General features: G+C 43.9%; 3 protein-coding genes across 3 annotated transcripts; 2 read left to right on the top strand and 1 right to left on the bottom strand.

Moving 5' to 3' along the window:
- Window positions 1-5047: 5047 nt before the first annotated feature.
- LOC105417646 (uncharacterized) lies at window positions 5048-7660 on the top strand. Its single transcript, XM_011612517.2, has 3 exons — window positions 5048-6007; window positions 6112-6145; window positions 6298-7660. The coding sequence occupies exons 1-3, from the start codon at window positions 5810-5812 to the stop codon at window positions 6678-6680; spliced, it is 615 nt and encodes a 204-aa protein (XP_011610819.1). The 5' UTR covers window positions 5048-5809; the 3' UTR covers window positions 6681-7660.
- Window positions 7661-8703: 1043 nt separating this feature from the next.
- LOC101066955 (tumor necrosis factor ligand superfamily member 14-like) lies at window positions 8704-11113 on the bottom strand. The gene is made up of 7 exons (XM_003972088.3): window positions 10857-11113; window positions 10413-10653; window positions 9816-9884; window positions 9675-9705; window positions 9494-9544; window positions 9175-9412; window positions 8704-9097 (listed from the first exon to the last, which is right to left on the bottom strand). The coding sequence occupies exons 2-7, from the start codon at window positions 10608-10610 to the stop codon at window positions 8905-8907; spliced, it is 780 nt and encodes a 259-aa protein (XP_003972137.1). The 5' UTR covers window positions 10611-10653; window positions 10857-11113; the 3' UTR covers window positions 8704-8904.
- Window positions 11114-12907: 1794 nt separating this feature from the next.
- tmed1b (transmembrane p24 trafficking protein 1b) lies at window positions 12908-15576 on the top strand. Its single transcript, XM_003972116.3, has 5 exons — window positions 12908-13179; window positions 13765-13862; window positions 13951-14140; window positions 14610-14777; window positions 14861-15576. Exons 1-5 carry the CDS (start codon window positions 12994-12996, stop codon window positions 14909-14911), a joined length of 693 nt encoding a protein of 230 aa, XP_003972165.3. The 5' UTR covers window positions 12908-12993; the 3' UTR covers window positions 14912-15576.
- Window positions 15577-15823: the final 247 nt, after the last annotated feature.

Below are 15823 nucleotides of genomic sequence, written 5' to 3'. Positions count from 1 at the left end.
TCCACATTTGGTCCGCAGGTCTGAAAACTACAGGCTGAGTCAGTGATAAAAAAGCTTCCGCTGTATCGTTTAATGACCGTTAACTACGTTTGCAACATTGCTACACTGATAAAATCTCTGTTTTTTTGGAGCCTTTATCAGCATTGTTTTCTTCACATGTCCACTGCTTAAAAAAAGAGACAGATGCTAGCATTTCGCAACTGTGGAACTGGATTCGTCATCTCTTATTCATTATTAGGACTGGATGATGAGAACCACATCCAGATGAGGAATACGTGCAGATGAGGAACACATGCATGATCTTAATCAGAAAACTGGACGTCTATACTTGACTTTGAGCGGTCGGTGAGACTTTAAGGGGTGAGGGGTTTCTAATATACATGCAATTTAGGGGACAGAAGCTAGCCATGCCTTGAATCACTGGTAATGACATACGCCCTTTGTGTGGTAAAGCTGACGAGTTGATTGAATGACTGTGGCATCAGCCCGTTTGGTCTCAGCAGTACCAGGAATACTGGCTTCTCGTTTTTTTTGTTTATCTTTTCTGTTTTCCTGATGGTTCCCTGTCAGTAATAACCACAAGCTTTCCAGTGAACTATGCAGTAATATCTCCCATCAGCTGATTGTTTAAATCATCAGGAAATGGACATAGCGCAACTATGGTAAACTTTTGATTTCCAGTGGGTGATCAGTACTGGACATGATGTACGATGCTAATGAAGTATATTCTTTTTAACATCCCATAAAAAGCCTGAGCCCCTGATCCTGAGCAACGCCGTCCATGCCTGTGATGCATGTGTACGTGACAGATGCATCGGCGATTCTTCTAAACATGCGAGGACCTTGTTAGCAGAATTCAGGCCTTGACTATCAAATGCACGTGAAACAGTAAAAAAAAAAGTCCTCCTAGATTTAATAGAAGGGCATGTCAGCGCCGGTACTTGTCTGCAGGGTTCTCTATGTGCACTCTCCTGACACGTGTCGCGGGTCATCTGCTTCCGAGCAACTGGAGCCTTGCCTCAAACTGACCTGGTTTTCTTGTCGACTTTAGTCAGATAACAAAAACGGCTTTAGTCCAAATACAGATGTTCTACCTTGATGACAAACATCTGGCCTGACCTCAGCTGTTAGAATCAAGGTAGCAGTAATAGCTCAGTAAGAGTCTTATGTCAGTAATCAAGTGCTAGCCTACTCATGGTGACCAGAATATTCAACAGTACATTGGGTGGTGTGAGCCTCCTGAAGTCAGGAGCCCCAGTTTCCTGTCCAATTATATGAGGCTGAATTCCTCCTTTAAGATTAATCTGAAAACCTTCTTTGAGAAAGATTAGAATCATTTTTTTTCTTCAGCTGCCGTCCTTAATCTACCTAAGCTAATTCTCATAGCAGGAACAGGATCAGCGAACCTTTAGCATCATCTTAGTTATGCTGCTGTGCTGCTTACTGGTTCTTGACAGCCTCTCCTCTCCTGGTGGGAGGTGGGGAAGCCACAGATCCAGATGTTCTGTCAGCTGGGCACCTCCAGCTCCGCAGCTAAGATGACCACAGCGGACGAGGATGGCGTCATCATTAAATTGGGCTTACATGAGGATAGAGACCCTGCCCTTGTTCATTGGCTCGAGGATGTAAGGATGGAGCTGAGCACTCTGAGGGACAGAGTTAAACCTCTTCTCACATTCAGAATGTCTTTATTTGCTGTTGTCCAGGTAGAATAGAACTCTAAGTACAGACGATATCAGCAATAAAAACAGTAAGGTGTATTAAATAGAACAAAACTGAACCTTTAACCACATACACTTAAAAAGACTGCAGTACTTTCAACCGTGACTTAATTGCTGACACTTTCCTGCCTTTTTTCCCCCCATAGTCCTGTAATGTACCACACACATGCACACACACACATGCATAAAAGGAAATCTCCCTGCATTGTATTTATATCTTTATTAGGACCCAGTGTTTCCAAAATAGGGTGCACTTACACTTACTTGACGGAACCTCAGGCCTAAAACAAAGCCGGACAAATTAATGATTTCATAGATTTTTTACCAAAAAAACATGCTTTCCAAACTGCTTCAAACCACCAGGAAATCATCCGGTCATCCTTTTTTTTTTTTAAATTCTGCCCGCAAACCATCACCATACAGTAAGTGAAATCCTGGATTAAGAAAATTCATCTGAAGTTTGCGGAAGACGTTTCCCATGTACCCTGTGGCGGTTTACTGAATGCTGCTGCTGTTGGCCTCCAGTGGTCATTGGTGGTAATCTCAATCAGTGAAGGTTGTGGTTTTGGAGCCTCCCAAACAACATGTGATGGATGATTGTGAAACTGTCTGGGGCGGGATCCCAGCACAGCACTGTCAGCAGCTGGCAAATGGTGTCGTAAGAATCCTCCTCTGTTCCACCCAAAACTCCCAAGAGACCGTGCGTATTCTGTCCAGAGCAATGGAGAACCTACAGAAGAGATTATAGAGCCACTACGCAGACTAACGCCACACAGGACAGGAGTCAGGCGTCCATTTAGGGCAGGAGTCGGCAACCCAAAATGTTGAAAGAGCCATATTGGACCAAAGAACAAAAAAACCACTCTGTCTGGAGCCGCACAAATTGAAGCCTTATACACAGTAAGCCTTATTATGAAGGCAACACATCCTGTAAGTGTCTATATTAGCCTACTTTCAAAATGACAAGTTGGCTCCAAATGCATAATGAGCATTCATGATTAAATGTTTATTTTCCCTGCAGCACATCCTGGACAGAATGACGCACCACATGACCACTCGATGGTGCTTTAAGCTTGACTTCCATTACAATGAGATGTTGAAATTAAATATTTATTATTCACATTTTTACCGCATCGGAAATCTTTAAGACATGTTCGTCATGTTTTTTCTCCCATGGAAATTATAATAAAAACAAAAGGTACTTTATATTCACATCATCTTTTTCCATTTTTGGATTTTTGAAAAAGCTCCAAGGAGCCACTAGGGCGGCGCTAAAGAGCCACATGCGGCTCTTGAGCCGTGGGTTGCCGGCCCCTGATTTAGGGGGATAGGGACACTCATTTGAAGGCAGCAATATTCCTGTTTTGGGACTGGAAAAGCTGGACCTGGGAAAAAAAACATCTCTGGACAGAAAGGAAGTTTACGACACCAGTTGCCAGCCGCTTACTGTTGCTGTTCGGGGTGCCTTCCCGAGAACGTTTCACAACTGTTCAACCAGCATCATCATGCGATGTTGGGTGTGATGGATCCAATCCCCCCCCCCCCCCCCCCCCCCCCCCCCCGCCAACACTGCGGTCAAGATAACCAACACTTCGGCAGAAGCAGAAAAGGCAGCAGACACACTTGTTCTATTTATACGAGGCATTACGGTAAATGCTGAGTAACTTGGCATAAAGACATAGAAGCTTTCTCTTGAATTTATTTCATTCAGTAATGAAAACTGAAACTCTTCACGGCATATTAATCGGAACAAAAAATATATATATACCAAAGTGAAAAAAGACTTTGGTAACAAGAAATTTTTGGGAACAATGAAAACATGTTGGGAACATACCAGTGGCGGGCCGTGCATTTCACACCTAGGCCTTCAGTAGCGCTCCGTCTGAATCAATCCAACCCTCAATAACTATTTTATGGCTATAAAACTTCTACTGCAGGTACAGCTGCGACACACATAAAAAAGCATCAAAAATAACCTGATAAAATTGCAATATTATTTAGGAATATAGCAACATTTTACTCACCAAAAATCCTGATTATTTGTACACAAAATCCATCCTCCTTTCTTTCCTCAAGAAGATTTCAATGACTCTGTTGTGCAGATTATCCAATGCGTTTCAGTTCCATCAAGAAGTCCTTTTCTATCGCCATCGAAGCTAATAGATCTTTTCGCTGCGGAGCTCCGTTTCCCTGCGCACTTGCTCACTCAGCTGTAGATCCACTCTGGTTTCCCCAAAAGTTTTGGAAAGCACCGTTGCTTGTAAGTGTCTGGCAGTGCTTTGATGCCTCATTGCTGCCTTGGTTAGGCAAGCCAAATTTACAAACCCAGTGTGGCTCCAAACACCATGTCGATCAGTGGCCAATAACAAGCACTCCCAGCAATACAATTTGCAGCGTTCCTCGGAGCCTGTGAGCCCGGAGTACCGCTCGTAGTTAGCGGACTGAAAGTGGCGGACAAATCCTTTTCCCGGTTGTGACAGGCGTGCTAGCTTCGGAGTTGCCCGACCTTGCTTAACGATGTCCAGCTTTCTTGAAAAGTCCGTCTTGAAAATGGCTTTGACAGTAAATCTGTAACCAAATCCATTTCTTCTCCTACTTCAGCCAGTGTGGGTTGACAAAACCGCTGTTAAATCAACACAACAATATCTTTGCTTGTGCAGCTCGCTACAGATGCAGTTTGCTAGCTCTGGCTCGTGCACTCTCTGACTATCCAATCAAAGCGCGTGAATACGCTGACGTTTCCGTACGCCTGCTAGAGGGCCTTGGGGTCGCCAACTCAAAATCTGATTGGTTGAAGCAACAGTTTGATCAACATTTTTTTTAATGCTACAGGGCCCACAGAACTGATTGTGAAGGCCTCCAGGCAGATTTCTCTGACCCTGGCAACAAATAGTGGCTGAAATGTGATTGGTTAAATGCTTAAATATGAAAATACACGTCTGGAAGCAGCGCAACCAGGGGGCTAGCAATGAAAGGAAGCGGACAGACCATTTGGAATTATTTAATACGTATTCATTGCCAAAATATAATTAACATCAGTCTGTGATTCAGATATTTTTAGGCAAGCAGAGAAGGCCTTGCAGGCCCTGACGGCCCACCACTGGAACATACATATTTCATATTTTGGGGAAATTCCTAGTTATCACTCCAGGTATGATTCAACTTCAGGTGATAGTAGTCCACCCCAAGATACTCTGCCCTCCTGCCCTCTTATACATAATACATATTATATATATATAGTATATTCAACCCCACAAATACATATATATGCCACAAAAAGGTACAAATCAAAGATGCAAATCAATTCTAATAAATGAACCAAAAATAAATACAAGGAAAAAAGGCTGCAAAAAGTGTGCAGATATATAACTTGTTCATCCGTATATGCACAGCAGCAACGTCACGACCACCACTTTTTAAATTGCCATTTGTAACTTAGAGTTACAATGACAAATCACTGCCCCAAAATCACTTGAGTCAATCTCGGCGATTCTCTTCTCGCTCTCCCACGCGCGCATGCACCGAGAGAGAAAGAGAAAATTCCCGTAACTTTTTGAGCAGCGGTCACATGAGTCGGTGACTGATAGATTTTAACACGCCAAATCGCACAAAACAACAGCTTTTACGCGCGTATTTCAGGCGGCTCCAAACAACAGTGCCGCCGGCGGCTCCGTGTTCTAGGAGGCAAAAAGCAAAGGTTTCGCTCGGATTTCGGAATGTTGTGACCCTGGAGACGTTGTTCTTTTCTCCATTTCGCTTTCCACTGACAGCTCTGCTATTGCGTAACAGGAGCGCCGCGGAAAGTCTGCGCGTCGGGTTGTATCGCATCGTGTGCAGGCAGCCAAGTGGGGGGGGTTGGCGTGTGTGCGAAGGCGAGAGGGAAATCCATGACTTCCGCGTTTTTCCAAAGGGTCTGAAAGTGTGTGCTCATTGCTTGCGCTATAAAAAGCCCGGCATGCTCCTGGCAGCCCGTATAAGCCTTCTCTGCCCGGCTGGAGCGCACTCGCTGTTTGGATCACTTCGAATTCCGGCCGGTGCAGACGCTGATTCAGAAAACCAGACGCCTAAAAAAAAAAACTCACGGCAGAATGACGGCAAGTGGCGACGCAGACATCGAGTCTCTTCGGAAGAGGACTTATCGGCCGCTGGACGTTTTCCTCTTGGTGTCCATCATTTTTCTCTTCATGGCGATGGCGGCCGTCGTCGCGGCCGTAGTGATCGCTGACAAACGGCGCGAGTGTTTCGACCTGCAGGGCAAAGGCGACTCCGGTCAATCTGCTTATAAGGTAAGAAAAGTCCTGCTGGGTCAGAAAGTCGGGATCGTTTTATTTTGTGGTCCATGGTCTCAGTCTTAATCTCGAATTGTGTGTTGTTGCTTTTTTTTAAACAGATGGAGAACTTTGTGTATCTGGACGCAAAATCAAGTAAGTCTGATTTCAGTCTCAGAGATAAATCATTATTTCTGATAACACCCCCCCCCCCCCCCCCTTCTCATTAAACTTTCCAATATTTGAAAATGCAGTGAGAATAGTCCTTTTCCGCTCCATTTATAGTAAATTTGTGTCTCCTTTTGCAGGTGATTTGACGAATTCCACCATGCCCTGGGAGGTGGTGGACTACGGCGAGGGGACGTCCAAAGGAAACCTCTTTGAATTTAACCAAAAACAGAACGCTCTGCAGACCAAACAGGCTGGCATGTACTTCATATACGTTGTCCTCAACCTCACCTGCACCCACCGGGACAACTGCACCCCAGGGCGCCTCCACGTGCAGGTGGGTGACAAGCTCACCTGTGAAGTGGAGCTTCAGTCTGAGCCACGCGTGACCAAGAAGTGCTGGACAGTGAGTAAAGTGGAGCGCGAGAAGCTGCTCACTCAGATGACCGTACCCAAAACTGGACTGACCAACTGGAAACTGGAACTGAAGGGCTCGGGATTGGGAATGTTCCTTGTGGATTAAGGTGGACGCTCTGGTGCCGCGACATTCACCGGATCTGGTCTTCACTAAAAAAAAAAACAACACAACAAAGATTTATTCCAAACTGAGAGTTGAGAATAATCTTTTAAAAAAAAAACCAACAGACTGTATAGAATAGCGAACAGAATTTGTAAAATATTTATTTGTTGATATGGAACTATTTATGTATTTATAGAACTTCACTTGTGTTTGAATGTAGGTATCACTACATCGGAGTTAATGTGCAATAGGTGGAGTGTTTGATTGCTCGGAGGTTTATGTTGTAAAGCTCATGTTTTCTTGAATTTCAACGGTTCAGTTTAAGGTAAAATGGGACGTTTACTGTAAACAAACATCAAGACGTAACAGGAGAAAACGGCCAAAAGAAGGTTGAGCACTCAATTTTTTTCAAAAATTATACTTCAAGTGTATGTACCAGTCCTGTGGACTAACTACAAAAGCGATGTACTGGGAGCAGTTTTTAAAAATCCTTATGAAACGCAGATACGGTGAAGTAGAAGGCTTGAGTAAACGAGAGCAGGTTGGAAGTTTCAAGCGGAAAGTATCGAAGCCGTTCGGGGAAAGGAAAGTTCTCTGATGCTCAACCAATTCTGGAAAGTGGATTAACTTAATTTCCTTTTGAGGTTTAAGGGAAAATTACTGGGCCGGCAAACCATCAAGGTTACACTTCCTGTGGCAAAGAACAAGACGAGCGACGACAAGTTCTGCTTTGAGCGTTTAAAAGTCCAGCCTCTGTCTGTTTCTGTGTGCGTGCTTCTATGCGTAAAGTGAATGTTTCCAAAGATTTTTTTTTTGTTGAATGGCCCCTTGGGGACGATCCCCACACAGACAACATGTATAAACTGTCCTAAATGTCACTGACTTTTGCAGTTCATTAGAGATGGATGTACAGGTCTGTTCTGGACAAAGATCCTCTTTACACCCGTTTGATGGATTAAACAGGAAAAAACACTCTCTTCTTACATGTGATATGTTTTTACTGAGTCCTGATGGGAGCTACCTTCGACATGCCAACATCTATACTTCAGTGTCTCCTTCAGAGTCCACAGTTGCTCTGACGACCAGATTGACCAAATTACCCCCTCGGCATTAATTAATTTCTCTGACGAAACCCCAGTTTTAGTAGTAGGTTCATTCTGATTATCGCATTGGAGAATTGCCCAGACTTTATCCTCTCCTCCTTTGTCTGGACTGATACAGTATTTTAATATCCTATTTACCTTAATGCCAACATCAAGATTGCAAGAAGGACTTCCCCTCTTTCTTTTGAAATCTGTTCAGGTGGTAAATAGAAATAAGGGAACGTGACATTTAGACCCGCGACCGGTCAGCAAAAGTAACGGCTACTTTTCTTTCTTGCAACATGACTCGTGCACACGGAACCGTGCACCGTGCCGGAGGGCGCAAGGCCCAAATCTCACCATGTTGCCTGATGATTTCAGTCGTGCACAGATGATTACGTGCACCACAGAAGATAACCCAAATCTTTTCTTAGCATCTGAAGCCAGTGGATGCAAATTTACCTTCCTATCTATTTGTTCTTTCACACCATTCATGTATCTTTTTTTACGCTTTATTCATGCACAGGTTCCCCTTCTAACTTCCCCCTCGAGCACCAGATTCTCACCCTTTGTCTGTGCCTTTTTTTCCCCTTCTCTGCAACACACTGGAGTGCGTCTAAAACGTTTCCTAGCACATCATTCGAAGAGATGAGTCAGCTACATGAAGCTCGAGTATATTCTACGCCATCCTCCTGCCCTCTGTGCATCCTCACTAAACCACATCCTGCTCCACATGCAAATAAACACATGTATACACACCCACACAGCCTTTGCAGATGTTTATGCATCTCAATGAATTTGCAAATGTGTGCTGTATATTGCATATCTGCGGTTTGTTTCGCCGCATATAAGATAAACAGAGTTGTTCCAGTTAGTCAGCTTTTTGTTGTCTCTTTTTAATTACTTTTTCAGCTTGTTATCAGGTTAGGAAGTGAGGAAGCAGGTCAACATCAACGCTTTATTTACAGCAAAATTACGATTACATAACCTGAATATCAGATACATGTTTTATATCACAACAATTTGTTGCCTTTTCACACATTCATTGAATCGCTTGAATTTGGACGACACTGTTTTGGATTCGTGCCACAGCAGCCAGTGCAGCTCAAAACCGGGTTTGAGGTTATAGAAGCGTCACTATGTAGTCACGGGGCTATCATAAAGGCTCCCATAATGTTATCAGTCGTTCCTCTGTGTATCTTCTGTATGTCTTCCAATGTGACATAAATTTTATCTCCTGTTTGCAGGTGGAAAATTCCAGCCAGGAAGCTGTTCCGCAGATCCTCCCCGGGGGAAGATTTAGGAGTTGAAAATTTTGCGTCCCAGGTGCAGCGAGAACTAGAGGAAACATGAGACGCCATGAAACAACTGACAACTCAAGAAAGGTGTCTGGAAGGTGTGGTGCGGACGCTAACCTTTTGGATTTCATAAGTTCGATAGCTTGACCGTAGGCTTTGGTGACCTTCATGACCTTGTGCTGGACTAGAGAACACTCCTCTGCAGCATTCAAAGTCACTTTGGAGTAAAGGTAGTAATGACCCTCCATCTGCACCAACAGTTGGCCTTTGCTGTAGCCCATGTGGTTGGTATAGGTTTCACCGCCTTTATGTTCCCACTGCACCACATTATCCTCCCCAACAGGATTGCTGGAGCCTACGGTGGGGATGAGAGTGGCAAAAAAGCGGTTAGAGATGAATTCAAGAATTAAACACTGCGTGTTGCTGAGGTTCTGACCTATCAGTTGTGCAAATGGCCGGTTTTGGATCTGTTCCACACGTGGTTCCACTGTGTAAATAATTCAGGAGACAATCATTATTTTTTTAGGAATATCTCAGTTATCTGCGTGCCGTTTATCTAAATTCAGTGATTGGACATGTCGCACATCACAGGCATTATGAAAAGAGCAGCTCAGTACCTTTAGCGCCAACTCGACTCAAAGCGTCCCCCTGAAAAGAGAACAAAAGTGGTTGGGATTTTTTTTTTTTAAAACACAAACAAAACGGAACCTGCATTAAAATGTCAAATGTCTAAAGACCAACACTCCACCAACACAAACCTGCTGGCCTGGCGCACTGGGCCGCGACACGTTCTGGCACAAAGGATGAGATGCACAGTGGGAAAACGCCTGTGGCACAAAAACAGAGAAGTGAGACTGAGGCAATCGATGTCACAAACTTCTCAAAATCATTGCGTGTGTGCTTGTGTGTGCGGGGGGGGGGGGGGGGGGGGGGGGAATTGTGATCATGATGTCAAAATTTACAAAGGTTGTACATGGGATATCCGGCATGTTGAAGCATGTTTCAGCCACGCGTGACAACACAAAAGGGTAATCAAAGGGCAAAAATGACCTGATTTAACCTGGACACGTGGGAGTACGGTTAAGATAAATGTGGGTAGATGTGAGATTTATAGTTTATAATTCTGGTTTCTGACACGTGGCAGAAAACCAAAAAGACAGAGATGAAAAAAACCATCACGAAATGGAGAAGTTAAGTTTCTTTTCTCTATGTGATGTAGAGAAAAGAAAGGGAAATTCTAAAGGAAAGGGGTTTCCATGTGTTCCAAGCATACCGACACAAGCGTGCACGCACGCGTGTACACACACACACACACACACACACCCACAGGCATGTACTACCATAAGGTACTTTACCTCCACTTTGTTGTAAAGATGGAAGATTAAACATGCTTGAAGAGCAAGTCCCAGCATAGCGATTCCCATCAGCATGAACAGAATTTTCTGACCCATTCCAGAGCACCTCGCTTTCTTTGGAGTGGGCACAGAGACACAGCTGGCCTGGCTGTCCACCACAAACACCTGTGGGAATGGACCCACGGCGCTGTCAGACATCTCGCCCGATCCTGGGACGTTTGGTGTGGACAGCTCCAACAGCCTGGCAAGGAGAACCACCAAAGGAAGACAGGGTGGGTGTTAGAGGTGCAGGTCAGGGGGATTAAAGAGGTGTGTGCTCTACATTCCACCGGTGCATGACACGCAGCGCTCAGGAAAATTCCAGTGATTTCAAAACACCCTGGTGCCTGTGATCAGTGAGCGGAGGGCTGTGAACAGAGCCAGCGAAACCAAAAAAGAGCTTACCTGAGAGTTCAAATACACCTGATGTTCCTCCCACAGTTGAGCTAACCATCCAGCAGCAGCAGCACAGCAGCGCTGAGAAATCCACCACACCTTGTTACAGCAAGTTAAAGAAACACCTGGAGAGAAGCCACTCTGCCTGAAGCTGCTTCGTCTGTATTTGTGATTTCTATCCCGCGTCGTGCTGTCAACTCTCTCATATATTGCTTTTTTTCTCTCACTACAGCTTGCGGAAGGAGGAAATGAAGATGACATAGGGAAGAAACAAAAAGAGAAATCGAGAGAGAAAGAGAGAGAGAAAGAGAATTAGAGAGAGAGAGAGAGAGAGAGAGAGAGAGAGAGAGAGCATGTGAGTTCATGGATGGGATACTCCCAATGAAGGGTCCATTTAAAATAGTTCCGCGTTTGTCACACTACTCTTGATCTGATGATGACAAACTAGTGTGATTGGTGATGACTAAGGTACCGCAAAGGACAAGAATAAATACCCAAATGTTCCTTTCTGTTTTAAGCTTTACTATAATTAGTTTATTCATCAAGACATCTACTCAAAAATCTTTCGCTCCAAAATAATAATGACATTGTCCAGTAAGACCAGGGTAGCTAGTCCAGATGGACTCTGAAGATGAGAGTTTCTTCTTCATCATCATCAGCAAATGTGCAGAATTACCACAGTTTAAAAGGAGTAAAGTGTGTTTTTCAAGAAAAAAGATGTGACGAATGGAGCTCCACTTCACACAAACGCTCCCATTTGGGGTTTATTAGCAGAAGCGAGATGGTTTAACTGCTGACATCACAACATTTGGAGATTCTTCCACCTTTTTGTACACACTGACAATGTTCCAACCGATGTCTGGGGTAACAGTTCCACCGTTTTGCAGTCAATTGACACTTGTGCACATGGGAACAGACTTCTTTGGTTTGTGTTTACTGCCACAGTGACAGGAAATGAAACAAAAATGTGTCAACTGTGCCACAATAAATCCTCACACCTTTATGTAAAGGATTAAACTCTAGTCTCCTTAGAAAAGTTTAGTTTTTGCTGATTCCTCCATTCTGTGCTAAATAGTTTGACTTTGTTCAGAATTAAACAAAGTTCAAATAAGTTGACTCTGACCATGGGAGGACGATATTTGTAGTGACAGGTTCCGCATGCTGTACACCACACACACACGCACACGCGCACACACACACACACACACACACTTAACCCTAACCCAGTCCTTCTTTCTTCATGCTGTCATTTCCCTCTACTCTTCAGTCCTCAAATATTAACACTCTCATCTTTAGAGTGAAATTGTGCCACTAAACATGTTTACAGGAATGTCTTATTTCTATTAATACTCTGCAAATGACCTCCAAGTAGGAAATGTAAATGTGAAGTTGTGCCTGCAAAACTGACTGATTATAATAAGAAGCTATTTGCTTCAGTTCCTGCCATTTTCATATTAGTCCCAATTCTAAAATAACATTGTTGCAGATTGCATGGATGATTTTAGTCCCAGCTGATGTGTATGTGTTTGCAGATTTATTTGAGTGGGGAGGTTTCAGAGAAAGAAATTTTGTTTTGTTTTGTTTATAAAAGTACAAAGACTTGGTTTAGACAATCTGGGAAACCAAGTGGGAATGAAAATACAGATTTCTCAAATATGATGAAGGTGTACATTTGTTTATAATGAAAAATTAACCAAATGCAACAACAACAACAACAACAACAATAATGATAATAATAATAATGATAATAATAATAACTTAAGGACCTAACTACTTTGTCTCGGGGCTGATTGGGACAAGAACGTGGAAGGCGGAATGATCACCGTAGGACTCAATTAAGAAGTCAATTTAAACTCAGAAAAACTAAAATGGCAAAAACTAAAATAAACGTAAGTATTTTACACTAGAAAAGAAGCATTAAAGATATATGAGGAATTGAGAATAATGACGATATTAATAATCTGTGCGGGCACACGAGCAGCTGTGACAAGATGCGTATTGATACTTCTCTTCCTGTGATTGGGCTACAGTACCGCCGTCGCGCGCCACCTTCCAGCCAATCAAAACAGCGCAAAGTTGTGATGCGGAAGTGGGTCGCGAAGATGGCTGAACCCAGATAGCCCTCTGTCTGACATTCTCCATCGGAATGGAATTTCTCGGGAGCAGAGGAGTTCTGTGGCTCCTCGCATTTATGTTCGGCTGGTTATTCGGCTCTGTGAGCTGCTTCGGATCGAATCTGGACAGCGAGTTCACGTTTCTCCTCCCAGCCGGAAGATCCGAGTGCTTCTTTCAGACGGCGATTAAAAATGGTACGATGGAGGTCGAATATCAGGTAACTGCGATGGTGGTTCGAAAACAAACACTCACAATATGTCACCTTGACGTAGTTGAAACACAATAACACAGTAAGCGGTAAATGGACGCCTCTTGTACTGAGTCCATATTCTGTTCTCTGTATAATACAGTGAAAAAACTCTGAAGTTTCCCCCCCTCCCCCGCCCCATATCGTAAAAACACCATGCAGGAAGTAGCTACGATGAGGCTGACGTTTGGACTTAACATTTCATATCCGGTTTAAACTAGCAAGCCGTCGCGTGCGTGAAAGTAAAATCCCAAAGCATGACTTTATTGGAAGGATGAATATGACTGAAACACCTAAAATAGTATTGTGGATTGACAGCAGAAGTGGCACCCATCTCTTGGAAAGTAACTATTTTTTTTAACCTGGTTCATTTATCACCTTGGAATGTGACAATTTTCTTAAAAATAAGTGTTTATTAAAGGAGAGGCTGTCTTGTGCCTTGTCTCGGGAGTGTTGTGGTGGACAAAAGTCAGAAATAATCTCTGAGACAAAATAAATAAGTCTGCTAAACCTCTTATAAACCCTTTGTTTACACATCTGTCTGTGGCCCTTCAGGTCATAGCTGGTGCCGGCATGGATGTGGACTTCACCATCGTCTCTCCAGAGGGCAGCCGGCTCATCATGGAGTCTCGACGCTCAGACGGAGTGCACGTGTAAGTGGCGTCGGGTGTGCTTCAGATCGGGGGTCCCTCAGCTCTGGACCTTCATGCGTGAATCTGACTCAACTCCATGTTCTTTCAGGGTGGAACCTACGCAAGAGGGAGACTATGAAATCTGCTTTGACAACAGTTTCAGTCACTTCTCGGAGAAGATGGTGTTCTTTGAGATCATCATCGAGGGTCAAGCCGGAGACGTCGGTGGAGATGAAGAATGGGCAGGACTGGAGGAGCCCGACGGAAGCCTTTTGGAGTACAAGCTAGAGGACATCCGCGTGAGTTACCTAGCTTGTGTCCTCCTTGAACAAGCATGCTCCTTTATAACGTATATTTAGGGATAAGAAGATCTTCCGTTGATGACGTATATGACGTGAATGGTGCTGGCTGGAGAACTGGTTCAGCTGTTGAAGCAGTAAAGGGTAAACTAACCCCACGCAGGCAGGGGAAGTGGGAATGGGATTTTTTATTTTTTTTTAAAACCCACATCTGTGCATTGTGGCCTTTCCAAAGGTTGTACAGTACAGTTGTGGTAATCAGCAAATTGTCCACATTAACCTTTTAAGTACCATGTACCACAGCCTCTAAGAGGAAAAAATCAGCTACATTCTCTCATTACAAGCAAGATGGTGCCCATGGAGCAAATATTCCCGTACTTTTAAGTACACCGCTTCCCTTTCATCTCCATCTCTTTGTTCTTATTACATTTGTAACGTATAAATAAAAGCCCACTTGTTCTCTTCTCAGGAGTCCATGGATTCTCTCCACAAACGCCTGGAGCGCAGCACGCAGATGCAAACGGTGTTGCGAGCTTTTGAGGCGCGGGACAGGAACCTTCTGGAAGACAACCTGTGGAGGGTCTCGTTCTGGTCCTGCGCCAGTGTCCTGGTCATGTTGTGCGTGGCTCTTACTCAGGTAGGTCCAGCTCTACCACCACGCTGCTGATTCCGATCGAATTAGAGGAATCGATTCACAGGAAACGATCTGTTCTCCTGCAGGTCTACACTGTCCGGAAACTGTTCGATGATAAGCGGAGGGTCTGTACTTAGATGTGTTATTTTGCCAAAGGAAACGTGGCTGCAAAAGAAATCTGGAGTCAACAATCATTTCATCAGACTGATTTTCTTCCATTGTTCAACATCGGAAGACCACAAACCAGACGTGCAACCAGGCGAAGAGAGATCAAACGTCTTTAATTCAGCGTTTAATCTCAATATTGAACCACAAACCAATAAGGAAATTTGCTCTGTGTAGGCCAAACCAAACATCTCAGTAGGTCCTTGGAATCTTTTGTTTTAAAAGGTTAAATGAATCCAAAGGTTGCTTAAATGTCAACACAGGAGCTGGTTTACATGCGACGACAATGTGAAATAGTGACGCCGCCTGCCAGGTCAAAGTCAAGACCCGGCCGCTTCGTTTCCGCAGCCTTTTATTTTATGTCGTTTTTGCGGATTTGTTTTTCACCTGCCGGGTCAAGTCAGCGCAGATGTTGACGAGGAATGTAGTGAGGCGTACGAGCAATTGCCAGTAATATTTAAATGCTGTTTTGGAGGGGGTTTTCTTTGTTGTTGTCTAGAACGCTTTTACTTTTAGATTTATGCCAACCTGGTTTTGATTGTTTTTATTATTGGCACCAGATCAGCGTCACGTGATGAGTGCTGCCAAAACGAGCTAGAATTTCTTGGAAAATAAATACATTTTTTTACACCTGAAACTTGAATGGATGTTGTATCTTTGTTGGACTCAAAAAAATGGAACGCAGCCAATGAGAGAAAAGGAGAAAACGAGCGGTGATAAAATCGACAGTGGTTGCTGCACTGTGGTGCCAAACCAAACCAGTGCATTTCCTGTCTAGACTCTTCTCATTTAAACAGCTTTTGGGAGAGGGAGAGCTGGATACCTGATAATCACATGTCTTCCACAGGGATGGCATTAATGTCTCTGCAGAGGAGGTAACAGCT

The sequence above is a fragment of the Takifugu rubripes genome, chromosome 17 (assembly GCF_901000725.2).
Source record: "Takifugu rubripes chromosome 17, fTakRub1.2, whole genome shotgun sequence".
NCBI classification, from domain to species: Eukaryota; Metazoa; Chordata; class Actinopteri; order Tetraodontiformes; family Tetraodontidae; genus Takifugu; species Takifugu rubripes.
Note: the sequence above shows the minus strand (reverse complement) of the source record. Positions and strands in the feature narration are given on the sequence as shown.

What these genes read in the sequence shown, in the direction of transcription:
- LOC101066955 (XM_003972088.3), bottom strand. Translation starts at nt 10,610, where the DNA reads ATGTCTGACAGCGCCGTGGGTCCATTCCCACAGGTGTTTGTGGTGGAC. An exon ending in ATCTTTACAACAAAGTGGAG is followed by an intron (nt 9,885 to 10,412) that starts GTAAAGTACCTT and finishes TTTGTGCCACAG; the next exon opens with GCGTTTTCCCACTGTGCATC. An exon ending in GAACTTATGAAATCCAAAAG is followed by an intron (nt 9,098 to 9,174) that starts GTTAGCGTCCGC and finishes TGTTTCCTCTAG; the next exon opens with TTCTCGCTGCACCTGGGACG.
- tmed1b (XM_003972116.3), top strand. Translation starts at nt 12,994, where the DNA reads ATGGAATTTCTCGGGAGCAGAGGAGTTCTGTGGCTCCTCGCATTTATG. An exon ending in ACAAGCTAGAGGACATCCGC is followed by an intron (nt 14,141 to 14,609) that starts GTGAGTTACCTA and finishes TTCTCTTCTCAG; the next exon opens with GAGTCCATGGATTCTCTCCA. An exon ending in TGTGCGTGGCTCTTACTCAG is followed by an intron (nt 14,778 to 14,860) that starts GTAGGTCCAGCT and finishes GTTCTCCTGCAG; the next exon opens with GTCTACACTGTCCGGAAACT.
- LOC105417646 (XM_011612517.2), top strand. Translation starts at nt 5,810, where the DNA reads ATGACGGCAAGTGGCGACGCAGACATCGAGTCTCTTCGGAAGAGGACT. An exon ending in CCGGTCAATCTGCTTATAAG is followed by an intron (nt 6,008 to 6,111) that starts GTAAGAAAAGTC and finishes TTTTTTAAACAG; the next exon opens with ATGGAGAACTTTGTGTATCT. An exon ending in GTATCTGGACGCAAAATCAA is followed by an intron (nt 6,146 to 6,297) that starts GTAAGTCTGATT and finishes CTCCTTTTGCAG; the next exon opens with GTGATTTGACGAATTCCACC.